This window comes from Heteronotia binoei, chromosome 4 (genome assembly GCF_032191835.1).
Source record: "Heteronotia binoei isolate CCM8104 ecotype False Entrance Well chromosome 4, APGP_CSIRO_Hbin_v1, whole genome shotgun sequence".
Classification (NCBI taxonomy): domain Eukaryota; kingdom Metazoa; phylum Chordata; class Lepidosauria; order Squamata; family Gekkonidae; genus Heteronotia; species Heteronotia binoei.
In genome coordinates, this window is record NC_083226.1 from 154,722,287 (window position 1) to 154,742,163 (window position 19,877).

Consider the following 19,877-nt stretch of genomic DNA (forward strand, 5'->3'; position numbering starts at 1 on the left):
TGGTATATAGGCTGATACTCTGCACCTTTGCTTGGAAATTATCACTATTAAATGAAATGGGGTTAGTTTGTATAGGATTGTAGCTATAGTAGGTTATTAGCAACACTGTAGATACTTCAAGAGCTCTTAGGGTGGGTTGATCTTCACTGCTTATTTTGGGGAGCTTTCTTTTTCTTTCTGTCCTAGGTTTCAGTTTCTTTCTTTCTTTCTTTCTTTCTTTCTTTCTTTCTTTCTTTCTTTCTTTCTTTCTTTCTTTCTTTCTTTCTTTCTTTCCTTCTTTCTTTCTTTCTTTCTTTCCTTCCTTCTTTCTTTCTTTCTTTCCTTCTTTCCTTCTTTCTTTCTTTCCTTCTTTCCTTCTTTCTTTCTTTCTTTCCCTCCCTCTTTCTTTCCCTCCCTCTTTCTTTCCCTCCCTCTTTCTTTCCCTCCCTCTTTCTTTCCCTCCCTCTTTCTTTCTCTCTCTCTTTCTTGGCTGATTAATTTCTGGATGCCTGTGACACCTAATGTAAGCATGTAGATATAATGGATTGAGTGCCAGAAGTAGAACTTCCTCATCACCTTAAGCAATTCTTTTCAGTGGTCAGCTGGTTTATAAATTCAGCTGTCATCTGTCAAGGACTGGACATGAATGAAGGAACTGGCTCTCTGAAACACAGTTCTTCTGTGGCTCCAGCCTGTTAGAAACTTATTGGTTTGGATCTTATGAGTTCTGTGCATGCTAGATAGCCTCTGCTTGTGGAGCATCCTTCCGGTTCCACTAAAACTTCCATTTTCACAAGATCAGTGATTTTCAGTGGGCTCAGTGCAAATGGAAGTTTAGTGGAAGAGAAATTTCCCTCTGCTGCAAAAGCTCTCTAGTGTGAGGAGAACACATTGATTAGGAAAAGAAAAAGAAAAATTCTCTGTGTTATAGGTGGTGGCTATGAAAAACTGTGAGCAGAGCTCAGTTTGCAGAATGATTTATGTTGTCTTTCCCATCTTGCTGTTGCTTCTGAAAATATACAATAAGGAACTGCGGAGAATTATTCTTTTCATCCAGTGTTGTCCTCAAATGGCTTTCACTGACTATAGGGTGTTAAGCTTTGTGTTAGGGCTCTTGTGTGATTTGGTTGTTTGAAGTATGTCCCAAGAATTATATCTCCTATTTAGGGAAAGACAGAGGGAACTAGTGATGTGATCTCCCAACCATGTGAGTGTCACACAGTTGTGTCTCTTGCTTGACGTGATTTCTCTATATCAAGTAACAAGCGTAGCTAATGTCTGACCAGCAGACACTCAAAGAATGTTTGTGGAGTTGCTATTAACACATTTTTACGAAGCATCTATCAAGTGATTGAGTGTCTTTTTGAAAATTATCTTTTAGAAGAGAAGCCTAGTAACACCAGAAGACAGATTTAAAGAAAATTGAGCTAGTTATAGGTATTGTAGGGCAGCTAAAGCTTGCATGTAATTGTTTTGATTTTGTAGATGTTTTTCGGCACAGAGGTGCAAAAAATAACAAAACATCCAAATGAATTCATTCAGGAAGCTGACTTTTTTGGCTTGTAGTTCACTTTCCATTCTTCCTCTTCTTAATTCAATTTGCTGTCATTTATATGGTAAGCATTCTTCAGATCACGGAAACACTCAAAAAGTGTTTTGTTTGTGTGTGACAGCATCCCCCCCAAACAAACAAACAAACAAACAAGTGCTCTAAAACCATAAGCCATGTCCAGGTCCTGGCCCCTAAGTGCCACAGTGCTTTGAATACTGTTTTTGTATTCTTGTTTCTGATACAGAGGCAGCAGTACTTTGGGAAATTTTCTAAGAATTTGTTGTTCCTAATGGCAACATGACATTTTCAAAATGAAGTAATATTGATCAATAAAGTGATGAAAACTTTTGAACTTTTGAATAATTGGTATATTCAGTAGTCAATATGACCCCATCTGTAGATACTTAAATATGTGGATCAGGGCCATGGAGACAGAAAACAGATTTTTCTGCAAACATGAGGCCCCTCAGGTTTGCAGAAAAATCTGAGAACTTTAAAAAAGACAAGAGCATTGTCTGCAGCTGGGGAGATAGGGAAATGGCAGGAACCATGAATATTCCCCACAGAGTGGTGAATAGGGCAATGTGAGATACGTTCCACCATTGCTGTTGCTGTCCACACTGCCGCTGAGGTGGTGATGCTGCAGCTGGGCAGGAGAAGATTTGCAGCATGTAGTGAAGCTGGGGGAGGAGGAGCACAATGAGGTGACAGTGGTGAAAGCCACCACTTCCCCCCATCGCAAAACAGGAGGTGGAAAGGGAGCTGCTGCTGCCCCCACTATCACTGTGGAAAAGTGGCGTGGAAAAGGGAAGTGAGCAGGGGAGCACCAGGATACTGTTGCAATTAAGAATTTCCCCAAATTCATCACAGATATTCGCTGCTTGTTACATTATATTCCTAAGCAAGTTAGTGGTAGAACGGTGGTGAGAAAAGTACTTTGAGGACTCGAGGAAATTGAAATAGTCTCTTCACCTTAGCACATCCTTGACGATTGATGGTGCCAGGAAATGAGCAGTTGTATTTTGCAGCATAATTACAACAGCACAGAGAACAGTCCTCTTCTCCTCCCCCCCACCCACAACTGAAAGCAATTGGCTATTGAGTGGAAGCTTGGCAGTTTGTTTGTAGGGGGGCTACCGCACAGCTGCTGTGGCCCAAAGTGGAATAGTAGTAGCAGTATGACCTTGAGAACTGGGCAAGAGGACTTTGAAACAGCATCTGCCCTTCCATATGTTTTTGGTCAGTGCTTCTGAAAAAGGAGCCAGGGGTATTGCATGGCAGAGTAACAGTTTTAGGGAATGGTTCTCTGAGGACACCACCCTGTTTCTAAGGCGTTGGTGGGGAAGAGGCTACCCTGTGTCTTAAAGAGGGAGCAGTGCAAGATTGCGAGTGAAGGGGCTGTGTCTCAGTGATAAGAACAAGTCTTATATTCAATCGCTGCCCTTTCCAAATAAAAGCATCAGGCTGTGGGCAACGTGAACAGCAGACCTTAGAGAGCTGCTACGGCTGTTCTTGCCTTGATCAGTGTCTTGCGTCACTACAAGACAGCTTAATGTATTCATGGAATGGAACAGAAGAAACGAACAGCATCTGTCCCCTGATGCTGATTTTTATATTGTATGGATTTTGTAACCCACCTTGAAGGTCCTACATGGTGGAAGGTGAGGCGATAATTTTAAATAGAGGCAGTGTTATGCAGTTGCTCTACTTTGAGTTAACTGATTTAAAGTGAAGCAGTATACTAGTTTTTTTTTTCTTTGAAAGCTTCTATTTCGTTAAACTTTTCCTCCCGCCATGCTTTCTTTTACTGAGCAACCCCTGTCCTAGACAGCTTCCCTTACAACAAAGAAAAAAATTATTATTATTTTAAATGGCATCTACAGATGATATGGAGTAGAAATTATAATGAGGAAATCAGGACATGAATTAACCATCAGAAGTAGTCACAGCAAGCCCTACTCTACTAGATTTTGATGAGGTGGGATAATGTTGGACCTTACAGATGTCACACCTTGGTAATCTAGTTTGTTTTACTCATTTACTTTATTTTTATTTCTTTACATTTTGTATAATCTCGCTTTCTCACTTGGATTCAAGATGGATTACACATAGCGAGTCAGTACAACCAATAGGATGAATATTCAATAAACAGTGCAGTGGGGTAGAACCAACCAGAAGTTTAAAAACAGAATCAAAATCTCCGCCTTCCCAACCACCATTACCTCTGTCTTTTATAGGCATTTATAGAGGGTTTGTAAGTATGCTTTTGTTTCCAGGGGTTATAAGTATGCTTGGTATTTTCAGCCCACATCAGTGGAAAATGGCCAACACGTTATGTCCCCTCCAAAACTTTAGGGTCTAATGTCATCTTCCACCGCCATCAATCAATATCAAATCAGCATATAGATAACCTGTTCATCCTGCCTTCATGGTGAATAATGAATGCTTCATATTGCTTTGGTTGAAAAAGATATGGGGAAACTCAGGAAGTGGTTTGTGGTCACTTTCAAACCAAGAGGATAAGAACATGAGAAGAGGCCTGCTGAATCAGACCAGTGTGACCATCAGCATCCTGTCTCACACAGCAGCCAACCAGTTCCTTTGGAGGACTGACAACAGGGCATAGAGGGCTTTATAAGTAATGTCCTAGAAAGGGTCTGGAAGAAATGTTGGTTCCCCTCCTCTTACTGTCAACCATCACTTCAAGAGGCACAAATTGCACTCTGAAAGCTATAGCTCTAAGGAATTTGTTTCTCCCTTCTTTCACTGTCTCTGATCATTCTAATTTTAAGCTGTGTTCTTAAGGCATGATGACCTAAGCTGCTATGACTCAGCCCTTCAGCACGATCTAGACTGTGGCTGGGAGTGATAGTGAATGATGCGGGAAATGAAATATGAAGGTTTGGAAGCTAGTATCTCTACCCTAAAGTAATGTTTTGGCAATTAAAAACCAGCTATTCCAGGAATCTGTTGCTCTTCTCTGCTGCATCAACAGCTACCCTGTTGCCACTTAAATAGCAGTAAATTCTCCAGGCAGTATCTTTATATCGATATTAAAGCTCCAGACTATTAATTCCAGGAATCCAAGAGCTGTGCCAGCCATTTTTATTTTAGTTTCCACTTTTTCAGCTAATAGGTTGAGTTGCTTTGACAGACGATACATTTAATATGCTCCAATTAAGTGTGTGACTTATGCGTTAAGGACTTGATGCATTCAGAGCATCCAAAGCCAGATACGATGACTAGCTGATAAATGCTAGTAGGTTTTTAAAAAATTTTGCACACCAAGATTTGATAACTTTCTGCTAAAAAGGATCCTTAAGATGGTAATCTCATGGGACAGTTTGGAAGAAGCATTGTAATGTGTTGAGGGAAGATACTGGGTTGTATATGATTGGTGGAGGCTGCATGAAACACTGTTTAGGAATACGCGTAATGACGGGGGTGGTAAAGCAGATTATGAGGAAAAGGTGTCAGAACATGCAAGCGCACTGAAGAATATATAGAGCTGCATAAAAGACTTCAAGTCAGTGGTGGAAATAAAATGCATCAGAGAACAATTTTCATACTGCTGTATAATTCAGTAAGCTACTGTTCTCATTTTGCTTGCCAACTGAACAAACATACAATTTCCTCTTTTCAAAGTGGTTACGCTGCTTTAACGCTTTTTTTTCCCCAGTGAAAGTAGTACTCATGAGTTAATATTTAATCACTGGAATATAGCCTAAGAATATAGCCTTAGTCTTGTGTGAAGTGCTGGGAAAATTACATTTACTTTTTCTAATTTTATCCTTTGAAACATGTATGTGAAAATCTGTATGCTAAAAAATAGCCTGTGTACTAATCATTGTTTAAAACAGGTTTTTTGATCTTTACTAAGCTGTACAGACCTATAAAAACATTGGCAGCAAGTGGCCATGGGCAGTCCAGAATTACCAGTCCCAGAGAAAAACTAGGGAAAGGTGTGAAGCAGTTGTCTTGAAATATAGTCCGTATGTCCGGAGTTTGTCCCCAGGAACTGAGGAGGAATTAAGCCTAATGTCATTTTTAGTTGATGACTTGTCTCACAACTGTTTGCTCCTTTTAAAGGAAATATCAGAATTCCAGACACAAAAAACAGTTACATTTGGCTTAAAGCAGTCCCTTTTAAAAACTCTAAATCAGAGGTGTTGAATTCATTTGTTACTAGAACCAGATCTGACATAAATGTCACTTTGTTGGGCTGGTCCATGCATGCTATAAAGGTACGAGAGAACACGAGGTACGAGAGATCTAAACTTTATAAAGGTGATTTTAGATGTTAAATGGCAATATCAGGTGAATGAGAATAGCAGGTTTGATTTGGATTAGGTGTGATATGCACAGGGGGAGCAGACTGCAGTAATGCAATCTGAACTCTCTGCTCATGTGTCTGGGGTGTACTTGCTGTAAAATTGGAAATGAAGTTCTTGCTTACAATAAATACTTAAGACGGTAATTCTTAATATTGGGTCAGTTCATGTGTGAGAAGTATGGAATATCAAGAAGGGTAAGTGGATCTGAAGAATCCTGAAACAAGTGGTTCCTCTCCTCCTCAGTCGGAATATGGGTGGTTTTAATGCCTCATGCAAGAGCATTCTTACTGAGTCAGTCACAAGTTCTCACAGAGCTGTTCCTCTCAAGAGCAGTTTGTCAGAGCTCTCTCAGCTCTGCCTACCTCACAGGGTGTCTGTTGTGGGGAGGGGAAGGGAAAGGAAATTGTAAACCGCTCTGAGACAATGAGTGAAGGGCCGGCTATAAATCCAATCATCCCAACCTGATTTGAGAAGATGGACTCAGAAGGAACTGCTGTTCTTGTAACATTTTACCATGCACAACTATAAGGGAGATTGTTTTGTTTTTTTAGTGTAAATGTTGGGATTTCTACTCTTATCAGCAAATTTTTGCTTGCTCTTGCTTACCAGTAAAACAGTTAATGTGTGCTTGGTTGAGGGCACTCAGAAGGTAGACTGAGTTTTTAAAAAGGGCCACATGCTCCAGAAATTCAAGAAACACTAATTTAGATCAGAAGGTTCTTGGTGTGAAAAAGATGATGTATTCTTGAAGATATTGGACACATCTTACATTAAATTTAGGTCTTGGCTTTCAAGAATCTTTTATGGAACAGATTGTACTGTAAAGAACTGAAAACATGTTATTACTTGCAGCTTCTTTGTAATGCTGGGCATTCTGAAGAAAAACTGGGTTTTACTTATGAAGACATCATCATATGGTAAGAATTTTTTTAAAAAAAGGGCAAGATTTGTGATGTTCAGATTATAAAAATCACAGTTATTTCAAAGCACATTTAAATCTACTTGCCAGAATTTGAAAATTACTTGCTGAAGTCACAACTCGGGCAACCCCAGTAGGAAGTGCTGTGTCATTTGCCAGTTTTTTAGTTCTTGCAAATTAGTTAGGGCTGGAAGCCACAAGTGTCTTAGTTCATATCAGTTCTCAAGCTGGCTGTATGGATATAAAGGGAGTTCTGAGCCAGTTGGGGTGCTGCCTCTCATTCCTACACCCTGTATTCCTAACCAGCATCAATTCTGCAGTGCTTCATATGGGCAGAGAAGGGAGATTAAGTTGAAAATAAAAGTTCCTTAAATAATAAAGACTATCTTTACTACTTAGGAAATGATGTATTGCTTGTTTTCAGATAACTTGATGCTTATGAATCCCAAGAGTATCTGTCTCCCCCCCCCCCCCAGTCTTTCTTTTTAAGTCTGCAGCCATGGCATATTTTTGTCTGGTCAGGATCAATACTAGAAGGCAGAGTGGTTCAGTCCAAAGGTCAGGGTTCCAGAAGTCAGGCAAGGCACAGTTGGTGTTTGAGTGTCTGTTGTATGCTTTGTCCATGCCTAACAGCTTCCCTTGGCTGGCTTTCATAGCCATATGCTTAAGAGTCATGCTTGCAGCCAGCTGCTCAGGAATAATCCTGCAGCTGCTCATTTTGGTTATCAGCAAGCAGCTGGTACCAGGCCAAGAGGTGTGCACTTTGCCAACTGTCCTGTAACTCTGTTCTTAGCCTCTGTCTGTGGTGCTCTAAGGGTATGGTTGATACTGAAGGGCTGGAAATGATTAACCAAGTTTCACCTGTTGAATCAGGGCTGGAAGGTGTCAGTGGCTCTGCACCAACTGTTGGCTGTGAATCCTGACAAGCTTGCAGCTCATTTCCTGCTTGCCAGCTTCTGCTGACTCAGAGCTGGCAACATGGAGCTCCTTTTCAACCTGAGGAATCCTCACTATCACTGAGCCCTGGCTGACTCATGACAGTATTTCTTCTTTGGTGTGTTCATTCTGCTTTAGGCTGTTTAGTTTGTTTGTCCTGAGTTCAGTGCTGTTGAGAGATGTCCCCCTTGCTGTTTGTCCATAGCATTCTGGTACATTTGTCTATTTCCTAGGGTTCCCTAGTTTGTCTTTGATTTTTACCAGATTTTGAGAAGGATTACAGAAAAGCCTGGATGATTCCCAGGTTTTGGGAAAGATTACAGAAAAGCCTGGATGACTCCCAGGTGTGAAGGCCTGCCCTTGTCCTTGCATTGGCACTTTGGACTTTTCAAAAAATGGAAGTTGAATATTGTTATTATAAAGTTATAACCAGGGGTTTTTTTTTTAGCAGGGGCGCACAGGAACGCAGTTCCAGCTGGCTTGGCATCAGGAGGTGTGGCCTAATATGCAAATGAGTTCCTGCTGGGCTTTTTCTACAGAAAAAGCCCTGGTTATAACAATCTGTGTATCAGGTTATCTGTATTCTCAGCTTTCATTTAAAAAGAGAACAGAGTCACTACTCCCTTTCTCTGCAGAGATGTAAAGGAAAAGTCATATCTCCACAACAAAGAAGACTTCTTTAAATGAAAGTTGGGAATTCGGAGAACCGGATATATCAGTTATTATCAGTTATTTCTTTGTGCAGTAGATTTATTTTTAAAAGGAACTTTCTATAGCTGATTTTAAAAAAAAATTGTGTAAAGCATCTGTTCTTATCTACCCTTGAGACAGTATTATTGCAATGCTATGAAAAGTTTTCCCAGTAGCACAGACACAGGAGAACTGTCAAATATCTGAGGGCAAGTTGACCTTTGTTTGGTTAAGAGTCTTGTTATTCACAATGCTATAGTTTTCTTTGCTATACTCTCAGTTGTGCTAAATGCTTGACCCAGCCCATGGATAAACATCAGCTGTCCATGAACTAATCCTGGAGGAGCAGGCTGATTTGGCATGTATTGTTGAGACGTGGTCGGACATGATGACAAGAATTGATCCACCATGATGCCTACCAAGTTTCTTGTTGCATCAGCCGTCCAAAAATTCAATACCTCTAGTCAGTGACCAGGGTGTCAATGTGTTTTCAATGAGCAGATCTGCATCTTGGGAATGATTTTAGTTTATTGCTATGGATGTTCAAGTTTCCCCTCTGTGGAATATAGCACTTCTGACCAGCTTCGACTTCCTTGGGCCTCAGTTATCCATTCACAAGCCAGGTTTCATTATTGTAGTAAGTATGTGGTCTGCCTTTGAAAACTTCAAAATACCACAGTGAAGTTGTTTGTTGGGTGTTATGGGGAATACATCTTACCACATTTAAAATAAATACATTGGTGATGATTGGTTTCTTTTTGTAATCCAGTATTCTAATTATTGTTACAGAGCCTTAAAGGGGCTGGGACTAGGGTGTTTAAAGGCCGGCTCACTCCCATATCAACTTGCCTGTTAATTTTGGCTGGTTTACCTCTCTGCAGAGGTAAAGTGAGTGAGAATGAAAACTAGGGCTTTTTCTAAGGTAGTGCACGGATTATGAATCTCCCTTCTCATAGGAATTTGTTTGGCATCTAGATTCCTGAGCTTTAAATGCCAAGTAAAAATATTTTTATTTTACAAAGCTTATAGTGGCTTTTGTTTGTAAATTTGGGTTGATGTTATCTTTTTTTTGGTCTTGTCCTCTCAGTTTGTTTCCTAGATGTTGCTGATTTCTAAATGATGTTTGAGATACCTTAACATTCCCCAAATCTAAACACTTCTTCCTGCTGCCACTTTTTCCTTTATGCGCTGAGTCATGTAACATCTGCCTGTCTAGCTGGCCTTTCATGTGAAACATGTAGTAGATGAAAGGACCTAGAGTTTAACCTTCTTCCTAACAACTAGAATTTCCCCTCTAGATCGAGGTTGCCATCCTGTTGAATTAAAATCAGTAAAAATGTAGGCCTTGATGTCTCTAACAAGTGGTATAATATACACAAATGGTATCTCATTTCCATGCTTGGGTGAACCATAAAAAGTTATAACCAAAATGCTCATACTAGTCTAAGTAGGAGGCTATAACAGGAACAATACTTACACTTGATTCTTTCTTGCTGTTCATTTGCTAGAGCCCATCTCTGTAAACTAAGAACCAAAAGCCTTCTGGTTATACAACCAAGATTGTCTAAATTTGAGTCCATTAGCACTTTATAGACTTTGCTCTTGAAATCTCATACACTGAAACTCTTGTTGGTCTCGAAGGTGCACAAATCTAGCTGTTCTGCTGCAGACCAACATGGCTAACCTCTGAAACAACCAAGATAATAGCTCAGATTGCATGTGTGATGAGGATGTAGGTTAATTGAGATTAGATGCAGATTAATAAGAATCATCAGTGGATAACAGAAACAAAGGTGATCTGTAGTTATCAAGAATGATTATATTAGAAGATGTCTTTGGACATCACCAAAAAAAATCCCCCATTAACATGTGCCAGCCAGAAGAAGAATGCTGTTGGAAAGTCAAAGGCCCCAAGGCAGATAATTTCCTGAAATCCCCAAGGCAGATAATTTCCTGAAATAGCTTCAGAGGTAAGCAAAGAACTGTCACTAACCAATGTGATCATAGACAAGGGGTCATTTTGTAGAAAAAAGAGGTGCCGGAGCTCATTAGCACAACTCATTTGCATAACTCATAAATTATATAAATTATATCAGCTCAGCATCTACCTTAAAATGCCTCCTGAATTATAATTGTCATAATCAAATCTTACTCCCATTATACTTTTTCAATTACTTTCTCCTATGTCTCCCCAATGGCATGATGAAGATTTCTATCTGTCTGCTTTATATGTTTTGATTATTTTCCCATTTTTTGTGGAGAAAAATGTTAGAAAGTTTGTCATATCTTAGAGCTCAGCAAAATTCTCACAGGCAGTTTGAACAATAGAGCCCAGAAGCAATTTTTTTTGGGTGTGGGGGGGGGAGGGTTTAAGAAAGAAAGAGCACAATAAAATTTAGTGGTTCCAGAGTGCCACTCCTGTGAGCTTCTGCCCAAAATGAGGCCTCATCATAGGGAAATACCCTCCATAACACTGAAAGTGGTGAACAATTGGCCTCTGTTTGTATAAGCAGGACCATCCAGCTGAGCCTTTTGAGAAGTATAAGCTCTTTAGCACTGAATTGTTTTTATCTAAAGAAACTTCAAAACAGGAAGTGTTGGGCCACACACATTTTCCCCCTCCTTTCCAAATAATGACATCACAGGCTTAGATGGGTAAGTATTGTTGAATGCTCTCTGGAATGTTAGTTGAATGTTCTCAAATTAGCATTAGTGATTCCAGTCAGCTTTGAAGTGCAATGCATATTCTGTCACTCATTTATGTGCTTGGAAATTGTGACTGTAAGGAAAGGAGGGCAGATATTTATTTCTTGCCTTCTTTGTGGCCACAGCAGGCTTTCTGACTTGCTCTCAACCATGTGATGTTTTTAGCAATAGAAATAATGCTGGCAAGAAGAATACCATTTGGTTTTCACCCAGACTTCAGGGTCTTCCATACCTCAGGCAGTAGCTGCAGTAGATCTGATGTGTTCAAACATGGATCTACCCCAGTCACATAGAACAATAATGGGGGGTTGATATAAAGATTTCATGTTTTCTAATTGTTTGCCTTCTAGTTTGCGGTTAGCTTTACTGAATGAAGCAAAAGAGGTCCGAGCAGCAGGACTACGAGCCCTTCGGTATCTCATAGGAGATTCCAGTATTCTGCAGAAGATGTTAAAATTAAAAGTGGATTACTTGATAGCCAGGTAACTTCAATGCCAAATTGCAGTTAACTAGCTTTCCTCTTAACTGTCCTCTAGGTAATCAAGCGACTCTTTTCACTGCAATGGATCAGTACCTATGAATCACTTAAACTGTATGCTAAATTGAATGGAGGATGTATACTTTGTGTGACATGGAACGGATGAAAAGCACAAAAACAAGACTCATTACTGAGTACTGATAGTATAGCCTAGCTTTTTTACAAGATTGTTGGGATTTTGCAGTCTTTTAACTGTGTGTTTGGATATCTTTGAAACAGTTCAGTCATTTCTAAGTGTATTTCACATGGTTGTTGCGTCCACATTTTATTATCTGATTGTGCAACAGTTACTATCATGTATACTTAATGCTTTAAATTGGGGGGTACATTATGATCCGCCCTAAGCCCGTTATGGGAAAGGGTGTAATATAATAGAGCACCATTCCCTGCGAGTTGTCTTATTTAAAGTTGACCAAATAACTATTTATCCATAACAAAAGAACCATCATAGTTTCCTCCATCCTCAGATCACATCCCATCTAGAACAAAATACCACATCAAGAGTGTGACTAGAACAGTGTGTAGGACCAGTTTGTTATCTGAGACAAGCCCATGGTTGTCATTTGTTGCTTTAGCCTCAAGATTTTATCACTGTGTAATATAAATATTTATGACTATACCTGGGAAATAATTTCAACATTCACTCTTTCAAATGTTATGCATCAGTACTTTAAATGTCTGCAAGGTTGGCAGAATCAAATTAAACACTGTTCTTCAGTCTGAATCCAAACAATGAGATTAAAGTATTTTAGATGCATTCTTTTTAAATTTTAGGTGCATTGACATACAGCAGAGTAATGAAGTAGAACGGACGCAGGCGCTTCGTTTAGTAAGAAAGGTACAGTACACTGCAGTGTTATATGGAATGGACCCATGGCAAATCATATATGACCATGGAAATGCCGGATAATTTGCAAACACCTTGGATTGGGTCTAGTGTAGGGCTTTTAAAGGCAGGCTGGATTTCCACCTGCATGATTGTCTTGCTCCCCTCATCCCACCAGAGTCCATAATGTCAGTAAAGTGTTGTTCTTAGGTGACAGTATGAAGGGAGAGGTGTAGATCTGTGGCAGGAGAAGACAGTTGGCAAAAATTGAGTAATTCTTCTGCTGGTTTCAAATCCTTTGTGTGTCCAGTGAGGGGACCTGCCAGGTCAACTTACCTTGGCTGAAACAAGCCATCACAAATGGCAGCCGAAATAGCAGGCCTGGATGCACCCAGGACAGGAAGGGAGGGTCTGCAGACTCTAGGTTCAGTACTAGAGTTTGGCAGCTAGATGGAGCCACTAATATCCTCAAGCCCTGCCTGGGAAAGAGAGCAACATGGCTAAAGCAGTGCTTCAGGACGCTTTGGTTGAAGAAAGGGTAAAAGGGAGGGGCAAGCCAGGGGAGGGAATTGGAAGAGTGGCCTATGTAAGGAGGGTCTGCAGCAGTCAAGGAGAATGAAGTATCCCTGCTCAGGCACTATGGTAGAGGAACAAGGTGGTGTAACCCCCTCTTCTCTCCAGTCTGAGGCCTTGCATGTCCTCCACTGCAGGGAAAGTCATGGTGCAGCAAGGACAATGCAGCCTGGACTGGGGGAGTGTCACATTGTGAAATGCCCTTGAATGGGGTGGTGAAGTCCTGTTAGTTTGTTGCAAACAGTGATCTCAGTATAGAATAAAAAGTTGGAATTGCAGTGCAGGGGACACTTCCTTCCTTCCTTCCCTCCCTCCTTCCCTCTCTCCTTCCTTCCTTCCCTCCCTCCCTCCCCTTGGCAGCCTCTACCTGGGAATACTATGATCCAGTTGTGTGGTGGGGAACCCGCAAGCCTCCCACACTTGCTGCAGGGGGTGTCAGTTTTGGTGTATTTTAATCCACCCACCCCTTTTTTGAAAAGGTTTGAGATTTTTCTGCCAAAAATCTCTTGTCACTGTAGATTTAAGTATCTGCAGATGGGGCCACAGTTGAGAATTAGATCAACTGATGATTGTATTAAACAAAGTAAGCCCTGTTTGTAGTGTTGAGAGCAAAGCCTTTTCAATTTCATCTCCCTGCTGCTTTTAATCTGCTTGACACAGAGTATCAGCAGTTTTTGTAGTATTCCGGTGAATATTTTAAAGTGTACCCATTAATTTGAAGTGGTAAACCGATTTCAAAAGCATCCTATAAGCAACTTCAGAGCTCTGAGAGTTTTGAAGTTCACAATATTAAAAAGCCGTCTCAGAGTGTAAAATGCTTCTGTTAAAGTCAAGAAGAATTTTGTTACATGTTTATGCTGACCTGCTCTTTTTGGGGGGGGGGGTGTTCTGTTTTCCTGATACCCTACTCTGCTGTTCCAAAGGAATGTTTGCAAAGCTTATTTCAAAGACTTTATTGAGGAAATTAGTCAAGATAACTCCCAAGTTGCTGCCGTTTGCAGTAGTGAATACCTGGAAAGTAGGACAGTACGCAAGCTGTTTCTGAGTGTGCTATGAGAAGGGATTTTGGTTTCTGCCATTTTCAGTAGATCAGACTGTAGATCTTTAACTGCTTTCTGCTTTCTTGCCCTGTAAAACTGGGAAACTGTGCCTGTTTGTATTTTCCTGCCTCCCATGATGAGCATAAACTTGTTCATACCGTTGTAAATGCCATCATACAAGAATTAATTAAATGAAAGGTTCTCTCTTTGTAGATGAGGAAGAGTGTGGGTTTTTCTTTGAAGCCTTGTCTGAAGGAGCTTCCTGTTCTGTGGGCAATAGAACACAGTTTACAAAGCAGCATTTTTAAAAAAAAAAAACCTGTATAAACAAACATCGTCGTATTATATAGACTCGTTATTTAAAGGTGCAGATAAAACAACACCCCCCCCTCCGCCTTTCTGTATTTAGTACTTCATAGAGAGAGTTGTGAATTGTTAAGAAGAATTGCTTGGAAGAGAGGGGAAGAGTTCTTTTATTCCTACAAGAGCAAATATTGCATATTAACTGAAAGTTATTCCTCAGTTGCTAATAGTAAATTGAGCAAGGCGACAAAATGGTGTTCTGTAGCCTCTTACTCTTACTGCTTCCCTTATAGGCTACAAGATGAAGTCATCCTTTTCCCTTTACTGGAGGGAAATTCTAAGCAAGGAGTTAGATAAAGGAAGGCAGAATGCTACACCAAGTTTGTACTGAGGGGAAACAAAAATCTAACTTCATCACAGACAAGCCACTTCCATTAGTGTAGACCCATAATCTTACTGGAAATGCAGTGCATGGATTCCTGTAACGTTGTTTCTCTCTTTGATTTTCACAGATGATCACTGTGAACGCTTCATTATTTCCTAGTTCAGTTACCAATTCCTTAATAGCAGTTGGAAACGATGGCCTTCAGGAGAGGGATAGGATGGTTCGAGCATGTATCGCTATTATCTGTGAACTGGGTAAGTGTCTTCTGCATTAAGGAAGAAACAGGTGAATGTAGAAGCATTCCCTTGCTGGATCAGACCTGAGTTCCAGCATTCCGCTTTCATCAGTGAACAGCCAGAAGCTTCATCCAAGCTATTCTTGTTTGTCAAAGATTTCAGGTTTTCACGGCTGGTAACATCATTAGGGTTTGTAGAATCTTTCGGGCTCAAGTGCCGTGTTCTACTGGAGAAAGTTTTCCTTCCAGACGTTTCGTTCTCAGCTGCGGAGAACATCCTCAGTGGCGTTGCAGCCGGAGCAGGCGCTCTGACCTTCTTGGCTGCTGTGCATTGTTTTCCTTGTTGTCTGTTAATCGTGGGCCTACTGCCTTCCCATGTTTTAGCTACTTTTGCTTATAGCCGTTAATACCCTGCCTTTCCAGAGCTCGTTTATTCAGTTTTAAGAGCTGTCTGCTGTAGAGCCCATTGTGCTATCCCATGTCTAAATTCTAGATTCTGCTTTGGTTTGTTTTACATTTCTGTCTTGCTGCATGGTTGTCTGAGGTGACGTCCAGCAAGAAGAGAAATCAGTAAGACTTTTTAAAGTAGTTGGGGACAAAAAACTACAATACACGAATGTCTCAGTACAGACAATTGAGTAAACCAAAATTTATAGGATTGTGAACAACTGCAGGCTTGTGTATTCCTTCTGTCTCCTTACCCATACATGTGATGTTACTTTCAATGGGAAATTTACTGCGGGATTGCCATGAAGTCAAAACATACAAACTGTACCTTATGTTCGCTCCAGACCAGATTTGGCAATCCTTTTGTTTTTCAGTTCTGGTTTGGATAGAAAGCAGAAAGCTCACTTTCCATCTTTGGAAATCTGTGCCAACCAGTCGATTGTGTGAAAAAGTGCATTGAATGTAAAGCCACATGTGGGGGGAAGTACAGTGAGAGAATGTGTGAAACTGTGATGTGGACGATCATCTTTACCAAGCCATTGGTGTTTCTGGCTACTTATTATAAAATACATCAATAACTGCAGTGATGTCCAAACCACAGCAGGAGATAAGTCAATTAAAACTCACTCAGGTCACTATTTCACCTGAAAAGTTTTTAACATCCTATTTTTCCATTGGAAAAGTTTTTAACATCCTTTTTGAAAGAAAATATGAAATTAACCTGATGAACCTTTCTAGACTCCCTCCAGTCCAGCTTCCATCCAGGCCATGGGACGGAGACAGTTTTGGTCGCCCTGGTAGATGACTTCCAGTGGCATCTGAATCAAGGCGGTTTGGCAGTACTAATGTTGTTAGACCTATCATCTGCGTTCGATACGGTCGATCATCAGCTGCTGATTCACCTTCTCGCCAACGCAGGGATCCAGGGGTTGGCCTTACAGTGGCTTTCCTCTTTCCTTTGCGATTGGGGACAAAGGGTGTCAATTGGGGGAGAATCGTCTTGGAGACACACGTAATTGTGGTGTGCCTTGGGGCGGTTCTATCCCCGATGTTGTTTAACATCTACATGCAACTCCTTGCCCAGATTTCCCGGAGGTATGGGCTGGGTTGCCACCAGTATGCGGATGACACCCAGCTCTATCGATTGATTGATTTATTTTATTTATTTATTACTTTACATTTATATCCCGCCCTCTCCGCAAGCGGACTCAGGGCGGCTTACAACATCATAAAAACAATTCAATAAAACATATAAAACCATAATTTACTTATCAATTTAAAAATTATTTGCGCTGTCTCAGTCCAGTCTGGCGGTATTGGCTTCTGACTATGATCGCCAGCTTCTGTAGGATGTCCGGTGGCAGCCCATTTTCAATCAACCAGAAAAGCCTGTTTAAATAGTTTGGTCTTACAGGCCCTGCGGAACGCCGACAAATCCCGCAGGGCCCTTATAGCTTCTGGGAGGGTGTTCCAGAATGGTCAATCTGAGGATATCCCAATGATGAATGGTCAATCTGAGGATGTCCCAGAAAACCTGGATCAGGCATTGCAAACTGTGGCTGGATGGATTAAACTGAGCTGACTGAAGCTGAATACGATGAAGATAGAGGTCCTTTGCCTGAGTCGTGGTGGTCTGGGTAGGGGAATTCCCCTACCAACTTTTGACAGTGCTCCACTGACAGCGGCGCACAAGGTCAGAAGTTTGGGGGTGCTACTGGAGTCCTCCCTGACAATGGAGGCCCAGATAGCAGCGAAATCTGCCTTTTTCTACTTTAGGTGGAAACAGTTGGCTCCTTTCCTTGACCGTAATAACCTGGCAACTGTGATCCATGCAATGGTCACCTCAAGACTGGACTACTATAAAGCCCTCTACATGGGGCTGTCCTTGTCACGAACCCAGAAACTACAGCTAGTGCAGAACGCGGCGGCCAAGCTGTTAATGGGGCTGCCCAGGTGGGAGCACATACAGCTGGCACTGCAAGAACTGCACTGGCTGCAGTCCCCACACGTTCCCCAGAAAGTACTAAGATCAGGAACTCAACATCTTTTAGTGATCCCCGGGCCGAGAGAGGCGAGACTGACGGCTACCAGGGATCGCGCCATCTCAGTAGCGGCTCCCCACTGGTGGAACCAGCTGCCGGAAGAGGTTAGGGCCTTGCAGGACCTTGCCCAATTCCACAAGGCCTGCAAGACCATACTCTTCCACTTGCTTTCGGCTGACTTTGAGACTGTAACAGCAGGAGGAATCCAGGGGATACTGAACAACATCAGAATATTACTTGCACCAACTGTTTTTAAATTGTTTTAAATTTAATTGATTGTAATGTGATGATTACTGTAAGCCGCCCTGAGCCTGCCTCGGTGGGGAGGGCAGGGTATAAATTTAATAAAACCTAAACCTAGGAAGGAAATTCCATAGTACAGCACAGTTGTGGAATAGTTCCTACTCTCATCCCAGCAGCTGATGTGGAAGGCACTTTGAGCAACTCCAGTTGGAGTGGGAACACTCCAGTAGGAAACGTTTGTTCAGTTTAATTTTTCTTGGCTAATGGCTACCTATTTTGTGTTCTGGACAAAATATCTTAAGAGCACAGTAGAACATATATATTTTGCTGATTACACAGCTGCACTCACCTTAGCTGTTTACTTCACCTGTTCCCCCCCAATTGGCATAATATGAGTAATGACTCTGTGTATGTGCTTTCAGATGCTATGTAATCTTGAGCATACTGTCAGAGTTTTTGATGGTAGTTCTGTTTCAGAGTACCTTCTAAAAGTAACTAAGTGTTATCATTAACTGTATTGTTCTGCTCTTTCAGCAATTCAGAATCCAGAAATAGTTGCTCTTCGGGGTGGTTTGAGTACTATTTTGAAGAATGTGATCGATTGTCAGTTAAGTCGCATAAATGAAGCTCTCATAACAACTGTCTTGCATCTTCTCAATCATCCAAAGACTAGGCAATACGTGCGAGCAGATGTCGAGCTAGAGGTAGGAGCTGCACGTTGTTGTAGTGTACCTGTACTCTGCCATACATGAAGACTTTTTAGAAATCCCTAGTGGGCTCTGCAGAGTTCTCTCTTCATGTTATCTGGTTAGCTTTAACTACCTAACTAATGAGCTGATGACTGAGAAACTTTGCATGGTGAATAGTGTGGTAGAAATTATATTTTTATAGAAAGAAATGTCCATTCCACAGAGCTTTTCAAACTCTCTTGTCGTTTGAAGATAGGAGACGATGGCACCTGCCTATAAAAAGATTAAAAATTGGTTGCTAACTGGATCATGGCAGTGCAGTTCCTAACAGTGGAACACATTCTAATTGCGATAGGGGGAATTTTTCTTGGGTCTGTTATTAGTTGCTTTCTGCCAGGAGTGTTTGTGTAACGAAAAGTATTGCAGAGTGAGCTTTTCAAAGCTGCCAAGTTGGTGCAGGATTATTAGCTTGGTATACATCTGTTTTAACAATTGGAGTGACTAGGTCTCAGAGGTCAGAAATGGGCCTCCTAGTAGATTTCCCTTTATGAACTTTAAATTTGCTTAACTTGAGTCCTATAAAGAAAGCAACTAGGTTGATCAGTTTATCTAGGGAAGGAAAGCACTTTCGTAGAGTAAAGGTGGAAAGAAAAGTGCATTATTCATATTTTAATGTTTAACACATGGCTGTAGTGGAAATGAAATTTGTCTAATGCAGGCAACTAATAGAAAGATAAGGATTGGCAGGCAGTGCTAATTGCATGCCGTGCTTTATGCAGTGCTGTTCATGATTCGGAAGATCTGCCTCCGTAAGAGATATGGTGAGCCTGTGCCTTGAAGGAAGAGACAATGTTTTACTTGCTTGTTAAAAAAACAGTGTAATGAATGGGCATCAGACAGCAAAAACTGTGTACAGTAGTGGCACTAAAAATGACTTTTACCTTTTGTTTCCTCTTTGCAGCGGATTTTAGCTCCATACACAGACTTTCACTACAGGCACAATCCAGACACTGCAGAGGGACAGCTCAAGTAAGTAGTACTTTAGTAGACTTTGGGCTGAAGTTATTTATTTAAAACTTTCAAAGCTTCTTGGGCCAGGTCAGTACATTTAGATTAATCAGTATTATTGGCCTTCCTAAGAGAGTTGCATGGTTAAGTTACTCATATTAAGACTGGAGCTCTGCAGCCTGGTCTGAGTCACTGAGCTTGGGTTATTTGGTGTAGTTTGGTGCAGTGGTTTGGTGTAGTAGCTAAGTGCATGGATTCTTATCTGGGAGAACCGGGTTTGATTCTCCACTCCTCCACTTGCACCTGCTGGAATGGCCTTGGGTTAGACACAGCTATTGCAGAGGTTGTACTTGAAAGGGCAGCTGCTGTGAGAGCCCTCTCAGCCCCACCCACCTCACAGGGTGTCTGTTGTGGGGGGAGAAGATAAAGGAG

At 41.2% G+C, this 19,877-nt stretch overlaps 1 protein-coding gene across 1 annotated transcript in view; it reads left to right on the plus strand.

The window, feature by feature from the left end:
- RICTOR (RPTOR independent companion of MTOR complex 2) overlaps nucleotides 1-19,877 on the plus strand; it is an 80,060-nt gene that overhangs the window by 28,234 nt on the left and 31,949 nt on the right. The window contains exons 4-9 of the mRNA XM_060236056.1: nucleotides 6,718-6,782; nucleotides 11,467-11,598; nucleotides 12,429-12,492; nucleotides 14,909-15,035; nucleotides 18,283-18,452; nucleotides 19,399-19,466. Of these exons, the coding sequence (XP_060092039.1) occupies nucleotides 6,718-6,782; nucleotides 11,467-11,598; nucleotides 12,429-12,492; nucleotides 14,909-15,035; nucleotides 18,283-18,452; nucleotides 19,399-19,466 (626 nt within the window). The remainder of the gene's footprint in view (nucleotides 1-6,717; nucleotides 6,783-11,466; nucleotides 11,599-12,428; nucleotides 12,493-14,908; nucleotides 15,036-18,282; nucleotides 18,453-19,398; nucleotides 19,467-19,877) is intronic.